The sequence below is a fragment of the Pseudophryne corroboree genome, chromosome 4 (assembly GCF_028390025.1).
Source record: "Pseudophryne corroboree isolate aPseCor3 chromosome 4, aPseCor3.hap2, whole genome shotgun sequence".
NCBI classification, from domain to species: domain Eukaryota; kingdom Metazoa; phylum Chordata; class Amphibia; order Anura; family Myobatrachidae; genus Pseudophryne; species Pseudophryne corroboree.
The window spans coordinates 200,801,932-200,828,283 of NC_086447.1; the positions used below are offsets into that span (position 1 = coordinate 200,801,932).

The 26,352-nt window shown below is 47.0% G+C and overlaps 1 protein-coding gene across 5 annotated transcripts in view; it reads left to right on the forward strand.

Moving 5' to 3' along the window:
* Positions 1 to 26,352, forward strand: part of PASK (PAS domain containing serine/threonine kinase) — a 351,902-nt gene that overhangs the window by 31,264 nt on the left and 294,286 nt on the right. For 4 of the 5 annotated variants that reach the window (XM_063915754.1, XM_063915758.1, XM_063915756.1 and 1 more), the window contains exon 2: positions 10,023 to 10,189. The exons of the other annotated variant lie outside the window; for it this stretch is intronic. In XM_063915754.1, coding sequence (XP_063771824.1) covers positions 10,023 to 10,189 — 167 coding nt within the window. The remainder of the gene's footprint in view (positions 1 to 10,022; positions 10,190 to 26,352) is intronic. 5 annotated transcript variants of the gene reach the window in all.

Consider the following 26,352-nt stretch of genomic DNA (forward strand, 5'->3'; position numbering starts at 1 on the left):
AAAATCCTTTCCTGGTACTGTCCGTCTCCTCTAGGCATAGTTTCTCTAACTGAGGTCTGGAGGAGGGGCATAGAGGGAGGAGCCAGTGCACACCCAGAGTCAAAGTCTTTCTTAAAGTGCCCATGTCTCCTGCGGAGCCCGTCTATCCCCATGGTCCTTACGGAGTCCCAACATCCTCTACGGACTATGAGAAAAAGATTTACCGGTAGGTTTAAAAATAAATATATATATATATATATATATATATATATATATGTGTAGTAGAAGGAGAAATATACACATACATACACACACACACACACACACACACACACTGATATTTACATTTTTTTGTAACTGTTTCTTGTTGCGAAATTTGTGCCTGGAAAGGCCATCTCTCAGAGTTCCGATTCCGCTCTCATTCCGCTAGCATCCATCAGGAGCCAGCTTAGGAAAATTGTGGCCAGTGGCGAGCATAAGGCGTTCTGTGTTCTTGATTTTCTCACAAACAAGTCTATTGTTAGTGTTCAACAGCATGTTTGGACAAAATTTGGGTGAGACCCACCCAGCAGTAAGTGAACTCAGAAGTGGTATTCATAATTTCAAGGCACGGCTGCATCTGCAAGTGAAATTTGACTGGGTGTCCGTCAGTAGGAGAAGAAGCAGTGGAGCGTGTCCGAGCAAGTTTTTCAAAGAGCCCTCAGAAATCCAACTACCGAGCAGACAGAAAACCCAACCATCTGCAGAAACTGCAGGGACTTAGACCTGCGAGCGTCATTTTGTGACAGGCTGCTTGGGCTACTGGAAGAGTATGGATTCCCTCTTCACATTTCCGGGAAGGTGAACAAACGTAACATGAGAATTTGGAGTACTGGAAATTCCTACTCCTTCTTGCAACAAGAACATGATTCCCCCAAAGTCAATGTTTTCTGTGCCATTTCTAATCAAATGATTTATGGGCCCTTTTGCTTCACTGAAGCCACACTGACAGGAGCTACTTACCTTGACCTGCTGGAACTATGGCTCCCCATGCAGCTGGAAGAAGACAGTGCTGAACCTCTTTCAACTGGATGGTGCCCCTCCTCATTGAGTTAATTATATTAGGAGACACCTCAGTGATTGGTTGCCACAAGGATGGGTTGGTTGTACATCCGCGGCAGATCAAGAACTGCTGCATTGGCCACCACGTTCCCCATATCTCGCCCAATGTGATTTATTCTTGTTGGGTTTCACATCACTTGCATTGAAGCTGATTGACCTGCACGTGCCCATCAGAGTAGCCATCACAGAAATTCACTCCCACATGCTACAAATGGTTTGGGATGATCATGGTTACCGGATTGATGTGTGCCATACTACCTGTGGTGCACACATTGAACAATTGTAATTTCTCTGAAAGAAACTTCATGAATTTTCCCTTTCAATAGTACTTATTGTGTTTACAATAATCTTGAGTAAAAAAAATAATTGATATCGGGGACATCATTTCGGCTTGAGAGAGAGAGAAAAAAAAAAAAAATATATATATATATATATATATATATATATATATATATATATATATATATTGGAACAAATAGCCCGGCACTCCCACGAAGGATATCAACTTGCCCCGGTGCCCTCAGGAACGGCTGACATAAGAAAGAAAAACTGCGGCACTCGGGGACTGATGAAAAGATAATGTATTCAGCAATACATACTTTACATGTAAATTATGTGTTGCTGAATACATTATCTTTTCATCAGTCCCCGAGTGCCGCAGTTTTTCTTTTATATATATATATATATATAATATATATATATATATAATATATATATATATACTGCTCAAAAAAATAAAGGGAACACTTACATTGTGTTGTTTAACTCCAAGTCAATCACACTTCTGTGAAATCATACTGTCCACTTAGGAAGCAACACTGATTGACAACCAATTTCACATGCTGTTGTGCAAATGGAATAGACAACAGGTGGAAATTATAGGCAATTAGCAAGACACCCCCAATAAAGGAGTTGTTCTGCAGGTGGTGACCACAGACCACTTCTCTGCTCCTATGCTTTCTGGCTGATGTTTTGGTCACTTTTGAAAGCTGGCGGTGCTTTCACTAGTGGTAGCATGAGACGGAGTCTACAACCCACACAAGTGGCTCAGGTAGTGCAGCTCATCCAGGATGGCACATCAATGCGAGCTGTGGCAAGAAGGTTTGCTGTGTCTGTCGGCGTAGTGTCCAGAGCATGGAGGCGCTACCAGGAGACAGGCCAGTACATCAGGAGACGTGGAGGAGGCCGTAGGAGGGCAACAACCCAGCAGCAGGACCGCTACCTCCGCCTTTGTGCAAGGAGGAACAGGAGGAGCACTGCCAGAGCCCTGCAAAATGACCTCCAGCAAGCCACAAATGTGCATGTGTCTACTCAAACGATCAGAAACATACTCCATGAGGGTGGTATGAGGGCCCGACGTCCACAGGGGGGGGGTTGTGCTTACAGCCCAACACCGTGCAGGACGTTTGACATTTGCCAGAGAACACCAACATTGGCAAATTCGCCACTGGCGCCCTGTGCTCTTCACAGATGAAAGCAGGTTCTCACTGAGCACATGTGACAGACGTGACAGAGTCTGGGTACGCCAAGGAGAACGTTCTGCTGCCTGCAACATCCTCCAGCATGACCGGTTTGGCAGTGGGTCAGTAATGGTGTGGGGTGGCATTTCTTTGGGGGGCCGCACAGCCCTCCATGTGCTCGCCAGAGGTAGCCTGACTGCCATTAGGTACCGAGATGATATCCTCTGACACCTTGTGAGACCATATGCTGGTGCGGTTGGCCCTGGGTTCCTCCTAATGCAAGATAATGCTAGACCTCATGTGGCTGGAGTGTGTCAGCAGTTCCTGCAAGACGAAGGCATTGATGCTATGGACTGGCCCGCCCGTTCCCAAGACCTGAATCCAATTGAGCACATCTGGGACATCATGTCTTGCTCCATCCACCACAGACTGTCCTGGAGTTGGCGGATGCTTTAGTCCAGGTCTGTGAGGAGATCCCTCAGGAGACCATCCGCCACCTCATCAGGAGCATCCCCATGCGTTGTAGGGAGGTCATACAGACACGTGGAGGCCACACACACTACTGAGCCTCATTTTGACTTGTTTTAAGGACATTACATCAAAGTTGGATCAGCCTGTAGTGTATTTTTTCACTTTAATTTTGAGTGACTCCAAATCCAGACCTCCATGGGTTAATAAATTTGATTTCCATTGATCATTTTTGTGTGATTTTGTTGTCTGCACATTCAACTATGTAAAGAACAAGGTATTTAATAAGAATATTTCATTCATTCAGATCTAGGATGTGTTATTTTAGTGTTCCCTTTATTTTTTTGAGCACAGTGTGTGTATATGTATGTATGTGTGTATGTATGTATATGTGTGTATGTGTGTGTATATATATATATATATATATATATATATATATATATATATATATATATATATATATATATATATATATATATATATATATTGGAACAAATATAGAGGTAGCGGTCCTGCTGCTGGGTTGTTGCCCTCCTACGGCCTCCTCCACGTCTCCTGATGTACTGGCCTGTCTCCTGGTAGCGCCTCCATGCTCTGGACACTACGCCGACCGACACAGCAAACCTTCTTGCCACAGCTCGCATTGATGTGCCATCCTGGATGAGCTGCACTACCTGAGCCACTTGTGTGGGTTGTAGACTCCGTCTCATGCTACCACTAGTGAAAGCACCGCCAGCTTTCAAAAGTGACCAAAACATCAGCCAGAAAGCATAGGAGCAGAGAAGTGGTCTGTGGTCACCACCTGCAGAACAACTCCTTTATTGGGGGTGTCTTGCTAATTGCCTATAATTTCCACCTGTTGTCTATTCCATTTGCACAACAGCATGTGAAATTGGTTGTCAATCAGTGTTGCTTCCTAAGTGGACAGTATGATTTCACAGAAGTGTGATTGACTTGGAGTTACATTGTGTTGTTTAAGTGTTCCCTTTATTTTTTTGAGCAGTATATATATATATATATATATATATATATATATATATATATATATATATATATATATATATATATATATATATATATATATTTCTCTATCGTCCTAAGTGGATGCTGGGGTTCCTGAAAGGACCATGGGGGATAGCGGCTCCGCAGGAGACAGGGCACAAAAAAGTAAAGCTTTTACCAGATCAGGTGGTGTGCACTGGCTCCTCCCCCTATGACCCTCCTCCAGACTCCAGTTAGATTTTGTGCCCGAACGAGAAGGGTGCAATCTAGGTGGCTCTCCTAAAGAGCTGCTTAGAGAAAGTTTAGCTTAGGTTTTTTACTTTACAGTGAGTCCTGCTGGCAACAGGATCACTGCAACGAGGGACTTAGGGGAGAAGTAGTGAACTCACCTGCGTGCAGAGTGGATTTGCTGCTTGGCTACTGGACACTAGCTCCAGAGGGACGATCACAGGTACAGCCTGGATGGTCACCGGAGCCGCGCCGCCGGCCCCCTTGCAGACGCTGAAGAGAGAAGAGGTCCAAAATCGGCGGCTGAAGACTCCTGAGTCTTCATAAAGGTAGCGCACAGCACTGCAGCTGTGCGCCATTTTCCTCTCAGCACACTTCACACAACAGTCACTGAGGGTGCAGAGCGCTGGGGGGGGCGCTCTGAGAGGCAAATAAAAACCTTATTAGAGGCAAAAAAATACCTCACATATAGCCCACAGAGGCTATATGGAGATATTTAACCCCTGCCTAACTTCAAAAATAGCGGGAGACGAGCCCGCCGAAAAAGGGGCGGGGCCTATCTACTCAGCACACAGCGCCATTTTCTCTCACAGAAAAGCTGGAGAGAAGGCTCCCAGGCTCTCCCCTGCACTGCACTACAGAAACAGGGTTAAAACAGAGAGGGGGGGCACTGATTTTGGCGATATTGTATATATATAAAAGATGCTATAAGGGAGAAACACTTATATAAGGTTGTCCCTATAAAATTATAGCGTTTTTGGTGTGTGCTGGCAGACTCTCCCTCTGTCTCCCCAAAGGGCTAGTGGGTCCTGTCCTCTGTCAGAGCATTCCCGGTGTGTGTGCTGTGTGTCGGTACGTGTGTGTCGACATGTATGAGGACGATGTTGGTGAGGAGGCGGAGAAATTGCCTGTAATGGTGATGTCACTCTCTAGGGAGTCGACACCGGAATGGATGGCTTATTTAGAGAATTACGTGAGAATGTCAACACGCTGCAAGGTCGGTTGACGACATGAGACGGCCGACAATCTATTAGGACCGGTCCAGGCGTCTCAGAAACGCCGTCAGGGGTTTTAAAAAAAAAAAAACGCCCATTTACCTCAGTCGGTCGACACAGACACAGACACGGACACTGAATACAGTGTCGACGGTGAATAAACAAACGTATTTCTCATTAGGGCCACACGTTAAGGGCAATGAAGGAGGTGTTACGTGTTTCTGATACTACAAGTACCACAAGAAAGGGTATTATGTGGGAGTGAAAAAACTACCTGTAGTTTTTCCTGAATCAGATAAAATAAAATGAAGTGTGTGATGATGCGTAGGGTTACCCCGATAGCAAATATTGGCGTTATACCCTTTCCCGCCAGAAATTAGGGTACGTTGGGAAACACCCCTTAGGGTGATAAGGCGCTCACACGCTTATCAAGTGGCGTTACCGTCTCCAGATACGGCCGCCCTCAAGGAGCCAGCTGATAGGAAGCTGGAAAAATATCCTAAAAAGTATATACACACATACGGTGGTTATACTGCGACCAGCGATCGCCATCAGCCTGGAGATGCAGTGCTGGGTTGGCTTGGTCGGATTCCCTGACTGAAAATATTTTATTCATGTAGAGCATTTAATAGGATGCATTCTATATATATGTATGTGAGATGCACAGAGGGATATTTGCTCTCTGGCATCAAGATAAGTGCGTTGTCCATATCTCCCAGAAGATGTCAGGGACACGACAGTGGTCAGGTGATACAGATCCCATACGGCAGATGGAAGTATTGCTGTATAAAGGGAAGGAGTTATTTGGGGGTCGGTCCATCGGACCTGGGGACCACAGCAACAGCTGGGAAATCCAACCTTTTTACCCCAAGTTACATCTCAGCTAAAAAAGACACCGTCTTTTCAGCCTCAATCTTTCCTTTCCCATGAGGGCATGCAGGCAAAAGGCCAGTCATATCTGCCCAGACATAGAGGTAAGGGAAGTAGACTGCAGCAGGCAGCCCCTTCCCAGGAAAAGAAGCCCTCCACCGCGTCTGCCAAGTCCTCAGCATGACGCTGGGGCCGTGCAAGCGGACTCAAGGTGGGGGGGTAGTCTCAAGAGTCTCAGGGCGCAGTGGGATCACTCGCAAGTTGACCCCTAGATCGTACGAGTATTATCCCAGGGGTAAAGATTGGAGAGTCGAGACATCTTCTCCTCGCAGGTTCCTGAAGTCTGCTTTACCAACGGCTCCCTCCGACAGGGAGGCAGCATTGGAAACAATTCACAAGCTGTATATCCAGCAGGTGATAATCAAAGTACCCCTCCTACGACAAGGAAAAGGGTATTATTTTTCCACACTATATTGTGGTACTGAAGCCAGACGGCTTGGTGACACATAGTCTAAATCTAAAATGTTTTGAACACTTACATAAAAGGTTCAAATCGAGATAAAGTCACTCAGAGCAGTGATAGCGAACCGGAAAAAAGGGGACTATATGGTGTCCCTGGACATCAAGGATTACCTCCATGTCCAAATTTTGTCCTTCTCATCAAGGGTACCTCTGGTTCGTGGTACAGAACTGTCAATATCAGTTTCAGACGATGCCGTTTGAATTATCCACGGCACCCCGGGCCTTTTTACCAAGGTAATGGCCGAAAAGATGTTTCTTCAAAGAAAAAAGGCATCTAAATTATCCCTTACTTGCACGACCTAAAAAGGGCAAGTTCCAGAGAACAGTTGGAGGTCGGAAGAGCACTATCTAAAGTAGTTCTTCGACGGCACGACTGGATTCTAAATATTCCAAGAATCGCAGCTGTTTTCCGACGATACGTCTGCTGTTCCTAGGGATGATTCTGGACACGGTTCAGAAAAAGGTTTTTCTTCCCGAGGAAAAAGCCAAGGAGTTATCCGACCTGTCAGGAACCTCCTAAAACCAGGAAAGGTGTCTGTACATCAATGCACAAGAGTCCTGGGAAAAATGGTGGCTTTTTACGAAGCAATTCCATTCGGCAGATTCCATGCAAGAATTTTCCAAAGGGATCTGTTGGACAAATGGTCAGGGTCGCATCCTCAGATGCACCTGCGAATAACCCTGTCGCCAAGGACAAGGGTATATCTTCTGTGGTGGTTGCAAAAGGCTCATCTATTGGAGGGCCGCAGATTCGGCATACAGGATTTGATCCTGGTGACCACGGACGCCAGCCTGAGAGGTTGGGGAGCAGTCACACAAGGAAGAAACTTCCAGGGGGTATGGACGAACCTGGAAAAGTCTCTTCACATAAACATTCTGGTACTAAGAGCAATCTAAAATGCTCTAAGCCAGGCGGAACCACTCCTGCAAGGAAAACCGGTGTTGATTCAGTCGGACAACATCACGGCGGTCGCCCATGTAAACAGACAGGGCGGCACAAGAAGCAGGAGTGCAATGGCAGAAGCTGCCAAGATTCTTCGCTGGGCGGAGAATCACGTAATAGCACTGTCAGCAGTGTTCTTCCCGGGCGTGTACAACTGGGAAGCAGATTTCCTCAGCAGACACGATATTCACCCGGGAGAGGGGGGTCTTCATCCAGAAGTCTTCCACATGCTAATAAACTGTTGGGAAAGACCAATGGTAGACATGATGGCGTCTCGCCTCAACAAGAAACTGGACAAGTATTGCGCCAGGTCAAGAGATCCACAGGCAATAGCTGTGGACGCACTGGTAACACCTTGGGTGTACAAATCAGTATATGTGTTTCCTCCTCTGCCTCTCTCATACCAAAGGTATTGAAGATTATACGGTGAGGAGGAGTAAGAACAATACTAGTGGCTCCGGATTGGCCAAGAAGGACTTGGTACCCGGAACTTCAAGAGTTGGTCACGGACGACCCGTGCCCTCTACTTCTGAGAAGGGACCTGCTACAACAGGGTCCCTGTCTCTTTCAAGACTTACCGCGGCTGCGTTTGACGGCATGGCGGTTGAACGCCAGATCCTAAAAGGGAAAGGCATTCCAGAAGAAGTCATTCCTACCTTGATTAAGGCAAGGAAGGAAGTCACCGCGAAACATTATCACCGCATTTGGCGAAAATATGTCGCGTGGTGCGAGGATCGGAGTGTTCCGACGGAGGAATTTCAACTGGGTCGTTTCCTACATTTCCTACAATCAGGATTGTCTATGGGTCTCAAATTGAGATCTATTAAGGTTCAAATTTCGGCCCTGTCAATATTCTTCCAAAAAGAATTGGCCTCAGTTCCTGAGGTACAGACTTTTGTTAAAGGAGTACTGCATATACAGCCTCCTGTGGTGCCTCCGGTGGCACCGTGGGATCTAAATGTAGTTTTAGATTTCCTCAAATCCCATTGGTTTGAACCATTGAAAAAGGTGGATTTTAAATATCTCACATGGAAAGTGACTATGTTACTGGCCCTGGCTTCCGCCAGGAGAGTATCTGAATTGGCGGCTTTATCTTATAAAAGCCCTTATCTAATCTTCCATTCGGATAGGGCAGAACTGAGGACTCGTCCGCATTTTCTCCCTAAGGTGGTATCAGCGTTTCACCTGAACCAACCTATTGTGGTGCCTGCGGCCACTGGCGACTTGGAGGACTCCAAGTTGTTGGACGTTGTCAGAGCCTTAAAAATATACATTTCAAGGACGGCTGAAGTCAGAAAATCTGACTCGCTGTTGATACTATATGCACCCAACAAGTTGGGTGCCCCTGCTTCTAAGCAGACGATTGCTCGTTGGATTTGTAACACAATTCAACTTGCTCATTCTGTGGCAGGCCTGCCACAGCCTAAATCTGTTAAGGCCCATTCCACAAGGAAGGTGGGCTCATCTTGGGCGGCTGCCCGAGGGGTCTCGGCATTACAATTCTGCCGAGCAGCTACGTGGTCGGGGGAAAACACGTTTGTAAAATTCTACAAATTTGATACCCTGGCAAAAGAGGACTTGGAATTCTCTCATTCGGTGCTGCAGAGTCATCCGCACTCTCCCGCCCGTTTGGGAGCTTTGGTATAATCCCCATGGTCCTTTCAGGAACCCCAGCATCCACTTAGGACGATAGAGAAAATAAGAATTTACTTACCGATAATTCTATTTCTCGGAGTCCGTAGTGGATGCTGGGCGCCCATCCCAAGTGCGGATTATCTGCAATACTGTACATAGTTATTGTTAACAAATTCGGGTTATATTGTTAAGGAGCCATCTTTAAGAGGCTCTTTCTGTTATCATACTGTTAACTGGGTTTAGATCACAAGTTGTACGGTGTGATTGGTGTGGCTGGTATGAGTCTTACCCGGGATTCAAATTGCCTCCCTTATTGTGTACGCTCGTCCGGGCACAGTACCTAACTGGAGTCTGGAGGAGGGTCATAGGGGGAGGAGCCAGTGCACACCACCTGATCTGGTAAAAGCTTTACTTTTTTGTGCCCTGTCTCCTGCGGAGCCGCTATCCCCCATGGTCCTTTCAGGAACCCCAGCATCCACTACGGACTCCGAGAAATAGAATTATCGGTAAGTAAATTCTTATTATATATATATATATATATATATATATATATATATATATATATATATATATATATATATAAAAATTTATTTATTTTCTCTATCTCTCTCTCTCGAGAGCTACCTGGTTGATCCTGCCAGTAGCATATGCTTGTCGCAAAGATTAAGCCATGCACGTGTAAGTAAACACGGCCGGTACATATATTGGCCTGAAATTGTTCTGTGATAGATGGTGGCATAAAAAAAAATCTTTGTTGTTGAAGCCAGAATTGAGTGCAGTGACTGAATATCATGATGCCCCTTTTCTTTTTATATCTAGGATATATAGTGTTTCCAAAATGGCAGCTTCAGTTGCTCCGCAATCCCCTGGTTCCCCACTGCAGATTGTTGCTCTCCTGAGCAAATCTTTTCCACAGCTCCCCAGCCCACGAAGAAGGAGACATGGCGGGCGTGCCAGGAGCCATTGGAATACCACCAGCTTGACCGGTAATACTACATCACTATTCCGAACCCCTTGCATACAACGTGGATAATTTAATAGGGTTATGGGCCTCTTATATAGACGGGTCTGAGTGGCTTTACCACGACAATTCAAAGAGACAGAAATACAGAATAAATGTAGTCACAGTGTTTAGTTTTTATAATATGAAGCAGTAAAGAAGCTAAGGTGTTCAAATCTAACTGTAGATAAAGCATATTTGAGATAACTGCAAGACTCCAAAAAGTTTCCAGATCTTCAAATAGTAGTTCCTCTAATATTGTAAGTACAATGAAGAAAATGTGTTTCAATTTAAAGTGTGATTTGAACAGGTTTATAGACTATGGTGACTACTCTCCCATATTGGTGGATGCTTCATTGACATTTCATCTGTATCTAATACACCCAACCTAAATGGGGGAGTAATGTTTATACAGTATGTCCCTTCTCTTCAGAACCAACAGTGGCTATAAAACATAATCATCCCTTCTGTTATTTCTCTAAAGTCCTAGTGGATGCTGGGGACTCCGTAAGGACCATGGGGAATAGACGGGCTCCGCAGGAGACGGGGCACTTTAAGAAAGAATTTGGATATTGGTGTGCTCTGGCTCCTCCCTCTATGTCCCTCCTCCAGACCTCAGTTTGAATCTGTGCCCGGACGAGCTGGGTGCTACTTAGTGAGCTCTCCTGAGCTTGCTATAAGAAAGTATTTTGTTAGGTTTTTTATTTTCAGAGAGATTTGCTGGCAACAGACTCTCTGCTACGTGGGACTGAGGGGAGAGAAGCAGCCCTACTCACTGAAGATAGGTCCTGCTTCTTAGGCAACTGGACACCATTAGCTCCAGAGGGATCGTACACAGGATCGCACCCTTGGTCGTCCGATCCCGGAGCCGCGCCGCCGTCCCCCTCGCAGAGCCAGAAGACAGAAGCCGGCAGACAGAAGCAAGAAGACTTCGAAATCGGCGGCAGAAGACTCCAGTCTTCATATGAGGAAGCGCACAGCACTGCAGCTGTGCGCCATTGCTCCCACACTAAACCCACATACTCCGGTCAATGTAGGGTGCTTGGGGGGGCGCCCTGGGCAGCAATTAGAGACCTCTTTGGCAAAAGTTTGCATAATATACAGTTGGGCACTGTATATATGTATGAGCCCCCGCCAAAATTGTACATGAAAGTGGGACAGAAGCCCGCCGTCGAGGGGGCGGGGCTTCTTCCTAAGCACTCACCAGCGCCATGTTTTTTCTCCACAGCACCGCTGAGAGGAAGCTCCCCAGTCTCTCCCCTGCAGTTACACGGTAGAAGAGGGTAAAAAGAGAGGGGGGGCACATAATTAGGCGCAAAAATCAATATAATCAGCAGCTACTGGGTTAACATTAAGTTACTGTGTTATTCCTGGGTTAATAGCGCTGGGGTGTGTGCTGGCATACTCTCTCTCGGTCTCTCCAAAGGGCCTTATGGGGGAATTGTCTTCAGATGAGCATTCCCTGAGTGTGTGGTGTGTCGGTACGTGTGTGTCGACATGTCTGAGGTAAAAGGCTCCCCTAAGGAGGAGATGGAGCAAATATGTGTGAGAGGGTGTCTCCGTCGACAACGCCGACACCTGTTTGGATATGTGTAATTAAGTGCTAAGGTGAATTTATTGCACAAAAGATTAGAGAACAGACAGGAAATCTACCCATGTCTGTCCCTATGTCGCAGAGACCTTCAGAGTCTCTCAATGCTCACTATCCAAAATAATAGACACTGATATCGACACGGAGTTTGACTCCAGTGTCGACTAAGATAATGCAAAGTTATAGCCAAAATGGCATAAAAGTATTCGATATATGATTATTGTAATAAAAGATGATTTGCATATCGCTGATGACTTATCTGTCCCTGACACAATGGTACACATATAAGGTCAGATCCCCAAAGGAAGGGGAAAGAAAAAAAGAAATCCGCTATTCATGCGGTGCACACAACCCCATATCTATTGTATTAAAAATATTTTCTTTATTGATAATTCGTTAAAAATCCCTATATTGTTCACACATATAGGCAAAAATGCCACAATTAATGTTTATTTCTCTGACGTCCTAGTGGATGCTGGGAACTCCGTAAGGACCATAGGGAATAGCGGCTCCGCAGGAGACAGGGCACATCTAAAGAAAGCTTTAGGATCACCTGGTGTGCACTGGCTCCTCCCCCTATGACCCTCCTCCAAGCCTCAGTTAGATTTTCTGTGCCCGACGAGAAGGGTGCACACTGGGGGCTCTCCTGAGCTCTTTGTGAAAGTTTTAGTTTAGGTTTATTATTTTCAGTGAGACCTGCTGGCAACAGGCTCACTGCATCGAGGGACTAAGGGGAGAAGAAGCGAACTCGCCTGCGTGCAGAGTGGATTGGGCTTCTTAGGCTACTGGACATTAGCTCCAGACGATCACAGGTTCAGCCTGGATGGGTCACCGGAGCCGCGCCGCCGGCCCCCTTACAGAGCCAGAAGAGCGAAGAGGTCCGGAAAAATCGGCGGCAGAAGACTTTCCTGTCTTCAGATAAAGGTAGGCGCACAGCACCGCAGCTGTGCGCCATTGCTCTCAGCACACTTCACACTCCGGTCACTGAGGGTGCAGGGCGCTGGGGGGGCAGCGCCCTGAGACGCAATAAATCGATAGAAAACCTTTTATGGCTAAAATAAATGCATCACATATAACTCCTGGGCTATATGGATGCATTTAACCCCTGCCAAAACATACAAGAAAACGGATGATAGGCTCCGCCCCTTTCTCGGCGTCCTTATCTCCTCAGCACACTGGCGCCATTTTCCCTCACAGCTCAGTTGGAGGGAAGCTCCCTGGCTCTCCCCTGCAGTCACTACACTACAGAAAGGGGTTAAAAAAGAGAGGGGGGCACAAATTAGGCGCAGTATAAACAATACAGCAGCTATAAAGGGAAAAACACTTATATAAGGTTATCCCTGTATATATATAGCGCTCTGGTGTGTGCTGGCAAACTCTCCCTCTGTCTCCCCAAAGGGCTAGTGGGGTCCTGTCCTCTATCAGAGCATTCCCTGTGTGTGTGCTGTGTGTCGGTACGTTTGTGTCGACATGTATGAGGAGAAAAATGATGAGGAGACGGAGTAGAGTGTCTGTAATAGTGTTGTCACCCCCTGGGGGGTCGACACCTGAGTGGATGTACTGTTGAAATTGCGTGACAGTGTCAGCTTTGTATAAAAGACAGTGGTTGACATGAGACAGCCGGCTACTCAGCTTGTGCATGTCCAGACGTCTCATACAGGGGCTCTAAAGCGCCCGTTACCTCAGATACAGACGCCGACACGGATACTGACTCCTGTGTCGACGGTGAAGAGACAACCGTGATTTCCAATAGGGCCACACATTGCATGATTGAGGCAATGGAAAAAGTTTACACTCTTCTGATAATATAAATACCACCAAAAAAAAAAAGGGGTATTATGTTTGGTGAGGAAAAACTTCCTGTAGTTTTCCTGAATCTGAGAAATAAAATGAGGTGTGTGATGATGCGTGGGTTTCCCCCCGATAACAATTGATAATTTCTAAAAAGTTATTGGCAGTATACCTTTTCCCGCCAGAGGTTAGGGTGCGTTGGGAAACACCCCCTAGGGGGGATAAGGCGCTCACACGCTTGTAAGAACAAGGGCTCTACCCTCTCTGGAGATGGCCGCCCTTAGGGATCCTGCTGATAGAAAGCAGGAGGGTGTCCTAAAATGTATTTACACACATACTGGTGTTATACTGCGACCAGCAATCGCCTCAGCCTGGATGTGCAGTGCTGGGTTGGCGTGGTCGGATTCCCTGACTGGAAATATTGATATCCTAGATAAGGACAGTATATTATTGCCTATAGAGCAATTAAAAGATGCATTTCTATATATGCATGATGCACAGCGGAATATTTGCCGACTGGCATCAAGTATAAGTGCGTTGTCCAATTATACCAGTAAAGTGGTCAGGTGATGCGGATTCCAAACGGCATTTGGAAGTATTGCCTTAAAAAAAAAAAAAAAAAAAAAAAAGGGAATGTACCCCAGGTCGCCTCTCAAAATAAGACGCCGTATTATCAGGCGCAGTTCTGGTTGGCAAGCGGACAAAAGGGTTCCTCTTTTCTGCTCGTGACAGAGGGAGAGGAAAATGGCTGCAGAGATCAGCCAGTTCCCAGGAACAGAAACCCTTTTCCGCCTCTGCCAAGCTCTCAGTATGACGCTAGGGCTTTACAAGTTCAGGCACGGTGGGGGCCCGTTCTCAATGAATTTCAGTGCGCAGTGGGCTCACTCGCAAGTAGACCCCTGGATCCTTCAGGTAATATTTCAGGGGTACAAATTGGAATTCGAGACGTATTCCCCTCGCCGTTTCCAAAAGTCTGTTTTACCGACGTCTCCCGCTGACAGGGAGGCAGTTTTGGAAGCCATTCACAAGCTGTATTCCCAGCAGGTGATAATTAAGGTACCCCTCCTGCAACAGGGAACGGGGTATTATTCCACACTATTGTGGTACCGAAGCCAGACGGCTCGTTGAGACCGATTTTAAAATCTAAAATCTAAAATCTTTGAACACTTACATACAGAGGTTCAAATTCAAAATTGAGTCACTCAGAGCAGTGATTGCAAACCTGGAAGAAGGGGACTACATGATGTCTCGGGACATCAAGGATGCTTACCTTCATGTCAAAATTTACCCTTCTCACCAAGGGTATCTCAGGTTATGGTACAGAACTGTCACTATCAGTTCAGACGCTGCCGTAGGGATGGTCCACGGCACCCCGGGTCTTTACTGAAGTAATGACCGTAATGATGATATTCCTTCGAAGGAAGGGAATTTTAGTTATCCTTTACTTGGACGATTCCCTGATAAGGGTGAGATCCAGGGAACAGTTGGAGATCGGTGTAGCACTACCTCAGGTAGTGTTGCGGCAGCACGATTGGATTCTCAATATTCCAAAATCGCAGCTGGTTCCGACGACTTGTCTTCTGTTCCTAGGGATGATCCTGGACACAGTCCAGAAAGAAGGTGTTTCTCCCGGAGGAGAAAGCCAGGGAGTTATCCGAGCTAGTCAGGAACCTCCTAAAACCGAACCAAGTCTCAGTGCATCAATGCACAAGGGTTCTGGGTAAAAATGGTGGCTTCCTACGAAGCAATCCCATTCGGCAGATTCCACGCAAGACTTTCCAGTGGAACCTACTGGACAAATGGTCTGGGTCGCATCTTCAGATGCTTCAGCGGATAACCCTGTCACCAGGGACAAGGGTATCCCTCCTGTGGTGGTTGCAGAGTGCTCATCTTCTAGAGGGCCGCAGATTCGGCATGCGGGACTGGGTCCTGGTGGCCACGGATGCCAGCCTGCGAGGCTGGGGAGCAGTCACACAGGGAAGGAATATCCAGGGCTTATGGTCAAGCCTGGAGACATCACTTCACATAAATGTCCTGAAGCTAAGGGCCATTTACAATGCTCTAAGCTTAGCAAGACCTCTGCTTCAAGGTCAGCCGGTGTTGATCCAGTCGGACAACATTACGGCAGTCACCCACGTAAACAGACAGGGTGCCACAAGAAGCAGGAGGGCAATGGCAGAAGCTGCAAGGATTCTTCGCGGGGCGAAAAACCATGTGATAGCACTGTCAGCAGTTTTCATTCCGGGAGTGGACAACTGGGAAGCAGTTTTCCTCAGCACGACCTCCACCCGGGAGAGTAAGGACTTCACCCAGAAGTCTTCCACATGATTATAAACCGTTGGGAAAAACTCGACAGGTATTGCGCCACGTCAAGGGACCCTCAGGCAATAGCTGTAGATGCTCTGGTAACACCGTGGGTGTACCAATCAGTGTATGGGTTCCCTCCTCTGCCTCTCATACCCAAGGTACTGAGATTGATAAGATGGAGAGGAGTAATCACTATATTAGTGGCTCCGGATTGGCCAAGAAGGAATTGGTAACCGGAACTTCAAGAGATGCTCACGGAGGATCCGTAGCCTCTACCTCTAAGAAGGGTCCTGCTCCAGCAAGGACCTTGTCTGTTCCAAGACTTACCGCGGCTGCGTTGACGGCATGGCGGTTGAACGCCGGATCCTGAAGGAAAAAGGCATTCCGGATGAAGTCTTCCCTATCCTGATCAAAGCCAGGAAGGATGTAACCGCAAAACATTATCACCGCATTTGGCGAAAATATGTTGCGTGGTGCGAGGCCAGTAAGGCTCGACGGAGGAAATTCAACTTGGTCGATTCCTACATTTCCTGCAAACAGGAGTATCTATGGGCCTGAAATTGGGGTCCATTAAGGTTCAAATTTCGGCTCTGTCAATTTTCTTCCAAAAAAAGAACTATCTTCAGTCCCTGAAGTTCAGACATTTGTTAAAGGGGTACTGCATATACAGCCTCCTTTTGTGCCTTTAGTGGCACTTTTGGGATCTCCAGGTGGTTTTTGGGTTCCAAAAGTCACATTGGTTTGACACACTTAAATCTGTGGAGTTAAAATATCTCACAGAAAAAGTGGTCATTCTGTTGGCTCTGGCCTGGGCCAGGCGCGTGTCAGAATTGGTGGCTTTATCCTGTAAAAGCCCTTATCTGATTTTCCATTCGGACAGGGCGGAATTGAGGACTCGTCCTCAGTTTCTCCCTAGGGTGGTTTCAGCGTTCACCTGAACCAAACCTATTGTGGTGCCTGCGGCTACTAGGGACTTGGAGGACTCCAAGTTGCTAGACGTTGTCAGGACCCGGAAAATATGTTTCCAGGACGGCTGGAGTCAGGAAATCTGACTCGCTGTTTATCCTCTATGCACCCAACTAGCTGGGTGCTCCTGCTTTTAAGCAGACTATTGCTCGTTGGATTTGTAGTACAATTCAGCTTGCACATTCTGTGGCAGGACTGCCACAGCCAAAAATCTGTAAATGCCCACTCCACAAGGAAGGTGGGCTCATCTTGGGCAGCTGCCCGAGGGGTCTCGGCTTTACAACTTTGCCGAGCAGTTACTTGGTCAGGAGCAAATACGTTTGTAAAATTCTACAAATTTGTTACCCTGGCTGAGGAGGACCGGGAGTTCTCTCATTGGGGGCTGCAGAGTCATCCGCACTCTCCCGCCCGTTTGGGAGCTTTGGTATAATCCCCATGGTCCTTACGGAGTTCCCAGCATCCACTAGGACGTCAGAGAAAATAAGAATTTACTTACCGATAATTCTATTTCTCGTAGTCCGTAGTGGATGCTGGGCGCCCATCCCAAGTGCGGATTGTCTGCAATACTGGTACATAATTATTGTTACCAAAAAATTCGGGTTATTGTTGTAGTGAGCCATCTTTTCGAGAGGCTTCTCTATTATCATGCTGTTAACTGGGTTCAGATCACAAGTTGTACAGTGTGATTGGTGTGGCTGGTATGAGTCTTACCCGGGATTCAAAATCCTTCCTTATTGTGTACGCTCGTCCGGGCACAGTATCCTAACTGAGGCTTGGAGGAGGGTCATAGGGGGAGGAGCCAGTGCACACCAGGTGATCCTAAAGCTTTCTTTAGATGTGCCCTGTCTCCTGCGGAGCCGCTATTCCCCATGGTCCTTACGGAGTTCCCAGCATCCACTACGGACTACGAGAAATAGAATTATCGGTAAGTAAATTCTTATTTAATTTCATATATAATTGAAATGTTTTTTCAGACTGGTATTGTCCTTTATTAAGAATCAAGCGAAGTAATAAAAGATAGTAAGGAAAGTGAAAAAGAATAGAAATAAGTGAATAAAGATTAAAAACAACGCTAGTGTGTCGAGTGCATTTTGTAGTAGTATTATTCAATAATCCTAATATGCGTAGACCGTACTAATTCCTACTATATTGTACTGAGATTAAACGTTCTCACCGGGAGATCAGTGGATAATTGAGTCCAATAGGATTCAATAATAGAATGTAATCCAAAAGTACAGTATACTGTATTCATAAATGTGATGATCAATGTGCATCAATCTACAGATAGCTTCAACAGAAGACATATACTGTATTTTAATAATAATTAGGGATTCCACAAGATCCTCCCCATGGGATCTTGCATATTATGCCTGCATAAATGAATTGCTGAAAAAGATTTACTGTGTGTTTGATTATTGTACAACAAATATATATGAGGTAAAAATCCAAATCACTCAATGTGATAGCTAAAGTTTTTTTACATTGCCCACATTTCGTGTCATATCGGCACAGTTGCCTCGGTGGTACTGGCAATACAGACTGTGAATCTGCTGTGAGAAGCTATTGGTGTAATATCATATGTTGTTAAATCACTATATTGTGTTTTCCATATGATCTGCAGCTCAAAAAGGACCTGAGTATGGTCAATTAATTCAATAATTGGGGCTGATAGGTGTGCTTATCTGATCATATAATGCCACACTTAATATGTTATGCACACTATATACGTGTCAGTGTACACTCTGCAGTTATAAATGGTGCCTCTCTAATCAAATTAATGCTTTCTCCTGCTGATATTACGCAGTTCACAGTATCATAATTCAGGTCTTTATTCACATGAACCCATATGTTTATATATTTAGCATTAAAATGATAGGATTATTTCTCTAACGTCCTAGTGGATGCTGGGGACTCCGTCAGGACCATGGGGAATAGCGGGCTCCGCAGGAGACAGGGCACATCTAAAAAAGCTTTTAGGTCACATGGTGTGTACTGGCTCCTCCCCCTATGACCCTCCTCCAAGCCTCAGTTAGGTTTTTGTGCCCGTCCGAGAAGGGTGCAATCTAGGTGGCTCTCTTAAAGAGCTGTTTAGAAAAGTTTTTTTTTTAGGTTTCATTCAGTGATTCCTGCTGGCAACAGGATCACTGCAACGAGGGACTTAGGGGAGAGATCTCCAACTCACCTGCGTGCAGGATGGATTGGGATCTTAGGCTACTGGACACTGAGCTCCAGAGGGAGTCGGAACACAGGTCAGCCTGGGGTTCGTCCCGGAGCCGCGCCGCCGATCCCCCTTACAGACGCTGAAGAAGACGGCAGAACGGAGGTCCGGAAACAGGCGGCAGAAGACTTCACAGTCTTCATGAAGGTAGCGCACAGCACTGCAGCTGTGCGCCATTGTTGTCACACGGCTCACTGACCTAGTCACGGAGGGTGCAGGGCGCTGCTGGGGGCGCCCTGGGCAGCAATATAAGTACCTTATTGGCAAAATAAATACATCACATATAGCCATTAAGGCTATATGTATGTATTTTCTCTATCGTCCTAGTGGATGCTGGGGTTCCTGAAAGGACCATGGGGAATAGCGGCTCCGCAGGAGACAGGGCACAAAAAGTAAAGCTTTTTCCGATCAGGTGGTGTGCACTGGCTCCTCCCCCTATGACCCTCCTCCAGACTCCAGTTAGATTTTTGTGCCCGGCCGAGAAGGGTGCAATCTAGGTGGCTCTCCTAAAGAGCTGCTTAGAAAAAGTTTAGCTAGGTTTTTTATTTTACAGTGATTCCTGCTGGCAACAGGATCACTGCAGCGAGGGACTGAGGGGAGAAGGAGTCAACTCACCTGCGTGCAGGATGGATTGGCTTCTTGGCTACTGGACATCAAGCTCCAGAGGGACGATCACGGGTACAGCCTGGATGGTCACCGGAGCCACGCCGCCGGCCCCCTTGCAGATGCTGAAGACAGAAGAGGTCCAGAATCGGCGGCTGAAGACTCCTGCAGTCTTCAAAAGGTAGCGCACAGCACTGCAGCTGTGCGCCATTTTCCTCTCAGCACACTTCACACGGCAGTCACTGAGGGTGAAGGGCGCTGGGAGGGGGGCGCCCTGGGAGGCAAAATGATTACCTATAAAGGCTAAAAATACCTCACATATAGCCCTAGAGGCTATATGGAGATATTTAACCCCTGCCTAATTTCTCTAAATAGCGGGAGACGAGCCCGCCAGAAAAGGGGCGGGGCCTATCTCCTCAGCACACGGCGCCATTTCCTCTCACAGTTCCGCTGGTCAGGACGGCTCCCAAGTCTCTCCCCTGCACTGCACTACAGAAACAGGGTAAAACAGAGAGGGGGGGGCACATTTATGGCGATAATTTGATATAACAAAGCAGCTATAAGGGAGCACTTATTATAAGGCTATCCCTGATATATATATAGCGCTTTTGGTGTGTGCTGGCAAACTCTCCCTCTGTCTCCCCAAAGGGCTAGTGGGTCCTGTCTTCGTTAGGAGCATTCCCTGTGTGTCTGCTGTGTGTCGGTACGTGTGTGTCGACATGTATGAGGACGATATTGGTGTGGAGGCGGAGCAATTGCCAAATATGAGGATGTCACCCCCTAGGGAGTCGACACCGGAATGGATGCCTTTATTTATGGAACTACGGGATAGTGTCAACACGCTAAAGCAGTCGTTTGACGACATGAGGCGGCCGGACAATCAATTAGTGCCTGTCCAGGCGACTCAAACACCGTCAGGGGCTGTGAAACGCCCTTTGCCTCAGTCGGTCGACACAGACCCAGACACAGGCGATGACTCCAGTGGTGACGGTGACGAATCAACCGTATTTTCCAGTAGGGCCACACGTTATATGATTTTGGCAATGAAGGAGGCGTTACATTTAGCTGATACTACAGGTACCACTAAACAGGGTATTATGTGGGGTATGAAAAAACTACCTATAGTTTTTCCTGAATCAGAAGAATTAAATGACGTGTGTAATGAAGCGTGGGTTGCCCCTGATAAAAAACTGATAATTTCAAAGAAATTATTGGCATTATACCCTTTCCCGCCAGAGGTTAGGGAGCGCTGGGAAACACCTCCTAGGGTGGACAAGGCGCTAACACGCTTATCTAAACAAGTGGCGTTACCCTCTCCTGAGACGGCCGCACTTAAAGATCCATCAGATAGGAGGATGGAAAATATCCAAAAAAGTATATACACACATGCAGGTGTTATACTACGACCAGCTGTAGCGACTGCCTGGATGGGCAGTGGTGGGGTAGTTTGGTCAGAGTCCCTGATTGAAAATATTGATACCCTGGACAGGGACAATATTTTACTGTCGTTAGAACAAATAAAGGATGCATTTCTTTATATGCGTGATGCACAGAGGGATATCTGCACACTGGCATCACGGGTAAGTGCTATGTCCATTTCGGCCAGAAGAGCTTTATGGACGCGACAGTGGTCAGGTGATGCGGATTCAAAACGGCATATGGAAGTTTTGCCGTATAAAGGGGAGGAGTTATTTGGAGTCGGTCTATCAGATTTGGTGGCCACGGCTACAGCCGGGAAATCCACCTTTCTACCTCAAGTCACTCCCCCACAGAAAAAGGCACCGACTTTTCAACCGCAGCCCTTTCGTTCCTTTAAAAATAAGAGAGCAAAGGGCTATTCATATCTGCCACGAGGCAAAGGTCGAGGGAAGAGACAGCAACACGCAGCTCCTTCCCAGGAACAGAAGCCCTCCCCGGCTTCTACAAAAGCCTCAGCATGACGCTGGGGCTCCTCAAGCGGACTCGGGGATGGTGGGCGGTCGTCTCAAAAATTACAGCGCGCAGTGGGCTCACTCGCAGGTAGATCCCTGGATCCTGCAGATAATATCTCAAGGGTACAGGTTGGAATTAGAGACGGATCCACCTCGCCGTTTCCTGAAGTCTGCTTTACCAACGTCCCCCTCCGAAAGGGAGACGGTTTTGGAAGCCATTCACAAGCTGTACTCTCAGCAGGTGATAGTCAAGGTACCTCTTCTACAACAAGGGAAGGGGTATTATTCCACTCTTTTTGTGGTACCGAAGCCGGATGGCTCGGTAAGGCCTATTCTAAATCTGAAGTCCTTGAACCTGTACATAAAGAAGTTCAAGTTCAAAATGGAGTCACTCAGAGCAGTGATAGCGAACCTGGAAGAGGGGGACTTTATGGTATCCTTGGACATCAAGGATGCGTATCTCCACGTTCCAATTTACCCCTCACACCAGGGGTACCTCAGGTTCGTTGTACAAAACTGTCACTATCAGTTTCAGACGCTGCCGTTCGGATTGTCCACGGCACCTCGGATCTTTACAAAGGTAATGGCCGAGATGATGATTCTTCTTCGAAGAAAAGGCGTATTAATTATCCCATACTTGGACGATCTCCTAATAAGGGCGAGGTCCAGAGAACAGCTAGAGATGGGATTAGCACTGTCTCAAGAAGTGCTAAAACAGCACGGGTGGATTCTGAATATTCCAAAATCCCAGTTAATGCCGACAACTCGTCTGCTGTTCCTAGGGATGATTCTGGACACGGTTCAGAAAAAGGTTTTTCTCCCGGAGGAAAAAGCCAAGGAGTTATCCGAACTTGTCAGGAACCTCCTAAAACCAGGAAAGGTGTCTGTACATCAATGCACAAGAGTCCTGGGAAAAATGGTAGCTTCTTACGAAGCAATTCCATTCGGCAGATTCCACGCAAGAATTTTCCAAAGGGATCTGTTGGACAAATGGTCAGGGTCGCATCTTCAGATGCACCTACGGATAACCCTGTCTCCAAGGACAAGGGTGTCTCTTCTGTGGTGGTTGCAGAGTCCTCATCTATTGGAGGGCCGCAGATTCGGCATACAGGATTGGATCCTGGTGACCACGGACGCCAGCCTGAGAGGCTGGGGAGCAGTCACACAAGGAAGAAACTTCCAGGGAGTATGGACGAGCCTGGAAACGTCTCTTCACATAAACATTCTGGAACTAAGAGCAATATACAATGCTCTAAGCCAGGCAGAACCTCTGCTTCAGGGAAAACCGGTGTTGATCCAGTCGGACAACATCACGGCAGTCGCCCATGTGAACAGACAGGGCGGCACAAGAAGCAGGAGTGCAATGGCAGAAGCTGCAAGGATTCTTCGCTGGGCAGAGAATCATGTGATAGCGCTATCAGCAGTGTTCATCCCGGGAGTGGACAACTGGGAAGCAGACTTCCTCAGCAGACACGATCTTCACCCGGGAGAGTGGGGACTTCATCCAGAAGTCTTCCACATGCTGGTAACCCGTTGGGAAAGACCAATGGTGGACATGATGGCGTCTCGCCTCAACAAAAAACTGGACAGGTATTGCGCCAGGTCAAGAGATCCGCAGGCAATAGCTGTGGACGCGCTGGTAACGCCTTGGGTGTACCAGTCGGTGTATGTGTTTCCTCCTCTGCCTCTCATACCAAAAGTATTGAGAATTATACGGCAAAGAGGCGTAAGAACGATACTAGTGGTTCCGGATTGGCCAAGAAGGACTTGGTACCCGGAACTTCAAGAGATGATCACGGAAGATCCGTGGCCTCTACCTCTAAGGAGGGACTTGCTTCAGCAGGGTCCCTGTCTGTTTCAAGACTTACCGCGGCTGCGTTTGACGGCATGGCGGTTGAACGCCGGATCCTAATGGAAAAAGGCATGCCGGAAGAAGTCATTCCTACTTTGATTAAAGCAAGGAAAGAAGTAACCGTGCAACATTATCACCGAATTTGGCGAAAATATGTTGCGTGGTGCGAAGATCGGAGTGCTCCGACGGAGGAATTTCAACTGGGTCGATTCCTACATTTCCTGCAATCAGGATGGTCTATGGGTCTCAAATTGGGATCTATTAAGGTTCAAATTTCGGCCCTGTCGATTTTCTTTCAAAAAGAATTGGCTTCAGTCCCTGAAGTCCAGACCTTTGTGAAGGGAGTGCTGCATATACAGCCTCCTGTGGTGCCTCCAGTGGCACCGTGGGATCTCAATGTAGTTTTGGATTTTCTAAAATCTCATTGGTTTGAACCACTAAATAAGGTGGATTTGAAATATCTCACTTGGAAAGTGACCATGCTTCTAGCCCTGGCTTCTGCCAGGAGAGTGTCAGAATTGGCAGCTTTATCTTACAAAAGCCCATATCTGATTTTCCATTCGGACAGGGCAGAACTGCGGACTCGTCCGCATTTTCTCCCTAAGGTGGTGTCAGCATTTCATCTGAACCAGCCTATTGTAGTGCCTGCGGCTACAAGTGACTTGGAGGACTCCAAGTTACTGGACGTTGTCAGAGCATTAAAAATATATATTGCAAGAACAGCTGGAGTCAGAAAATCTGACTCGTTGTTTATATTGTATGCACCCAACAAGATGGGTGCTCCTGCGTCTAAGCAGACGATTGCTCGTTGGATCTGTAGCACAATCCAACTGGCACATTCTGTGGCAGGCCTGCCACAGCCTAAATCTGTAAAGGCCCACTCCACAAGGAAGGTGGGCTCATCTTGGGCGGCTGCCCGAGGGGTCTCGGCATTACAACTTTGCCGAGCAGCTACGTGGTCAGGGGAGAACACGTTTGTAAAATTTTACAAATTTGATACTCTGGCTAAGGAGGACCTGGAGTTCTCTCATTCGGTGCTGCAGAGTCATCCGCACTCTCCCGCCCGTTTGGGAGCTTTGGTATAATCCCCATGGTCCTTTCAGGAACCCCAGCATCCACTAGGACGATAGAGAAAATAAGATTTTACTTACCGATAAATCTATTTCTCGGAGTCCGTAGTGGATGCTGGGCGCCCATCCCAAGTGCGGATTATCTGCATAAATTGTACATAGTTATTGTTAACTTATTCGGGTTATTGTTGTAGGAAGCCATCTTTCAGAGGCTCCGCTGTTATCATACTGTTAACTGGGTTTAGATCACAAGTTGTACGGTGTGATTGGTGTGGCTGGTATGAGTCTTACCCGGGATTCAAAATCCTCCCTTATTGTGTACGCTCGTCCGGGCACAGTACCTAACTGGAGTCTGGAGGAGGGTCATAGGGGGAGGAGCCAGTGCACACCACCTGATCGGAAAAAGCTTTACTTTTTGTGCCCTGTCTCCTGCGGAGCCGCTATTCCCCATGGTCCTTTCAGGAACCCCAGCATCCACTACGGACTCCGAGAAATAGATTTATCGGTAAGTAAAATCTTATTTTAACCCAGGCCAGTTCTTAAAAACCGGGAGAAAAAACCCGCCGAAAAAGGGGCGGAGCTTATTCTCCTCAGCACACAGCGCCATTTTCCCTCACAGAAAGGCTGAGGGGAAGGCTCCCATGCTCTCCCCTGCACTGCACTACAGAAACAGGGTTAAAACAGAGAGGGGGGGCACTGATTTGGCGATATAAATATATATTAAATGCTATAAGGGAGGAACACTTTTATAAAGGTTGTCCCTGTATAATTATAGCATTTTGGTGTGTGCTGGCAAACTCTCCCTCTGTCTCCCCAAAGGGCTAGTGGGTCCTGTCCTCTATCAGAGCATTCCCTGTGTGTGTGCTGTATGTCGGTACGTGTGTGTCGACATGTATGAGGAAAATGTTGGTGAGGAGGCGGAGCAAATTGCCTGTAATGGTGATGTCACTCTCTAGGGAGTCGACACCGGAATGGATGGCTTACTTGTGGAAGTACGTGATCATGTCAACACGCTGCGAGCCGGTTGACGACATGAGACGACCGGCAAACAAATTAGTACCTGTCCAGGCGTCTCAGACACCGCCAGGGGCTGGTAAAAACGCCCATTTACCTCAGGGACACTGACTCCAGTGTCGACGGTGAAGAAACAAACGTATTTTCCTTTAGGGCCACACGTTACATGTTAAGGGCATGAAGGAGGTGTTACATATTTCTGATACTACAAGTACCACAAATAAGGGTATTTTGTAGGGTGTGAATAAACTACTTGTAGTTTTGCCTGAATCAGATAAATTAAATGAAGTGTGTGATGATACGTGGGGTTCCTCCGATAGAAAGTTATGGGCGGTATACCCTTTCCCGCCAGAAGTAAGGGCGAGTTGGGAAACACACCTTAGGGTGGATAAGGCGCTCACACGCTTATAAAAACAAGTGGCGTTACCGTCTCCAGATACGGCCGCCCTCAAGGAGCCAGCTGATAGGAAGCTGAAAAATAGCCTAAGAAGTATATACACACATACTGGTGTTATACTACGACCAGCAATCGCCTCAGACTGGATGTGCAGCGCTGAGGGGGCTTGGTCGGATTTCCTGACTGAAAATTTTGATACCCTTGACAGGGACAAGATTTTATTGTCTATAGAGCATTTTAAGGATGCATTTCTATATATGCGTGATGCGCAGAGGGATATTTGCATTCTGGCATCAAGAGTAAATGTGATGTCCATATCTGCCAGACGAAGACACGACAGTGGTCAGGTGAGGCAGATTCCAGACGGCACATGGAAGTATTGCCGTATAAAGGGGCGGTCCATCGGACC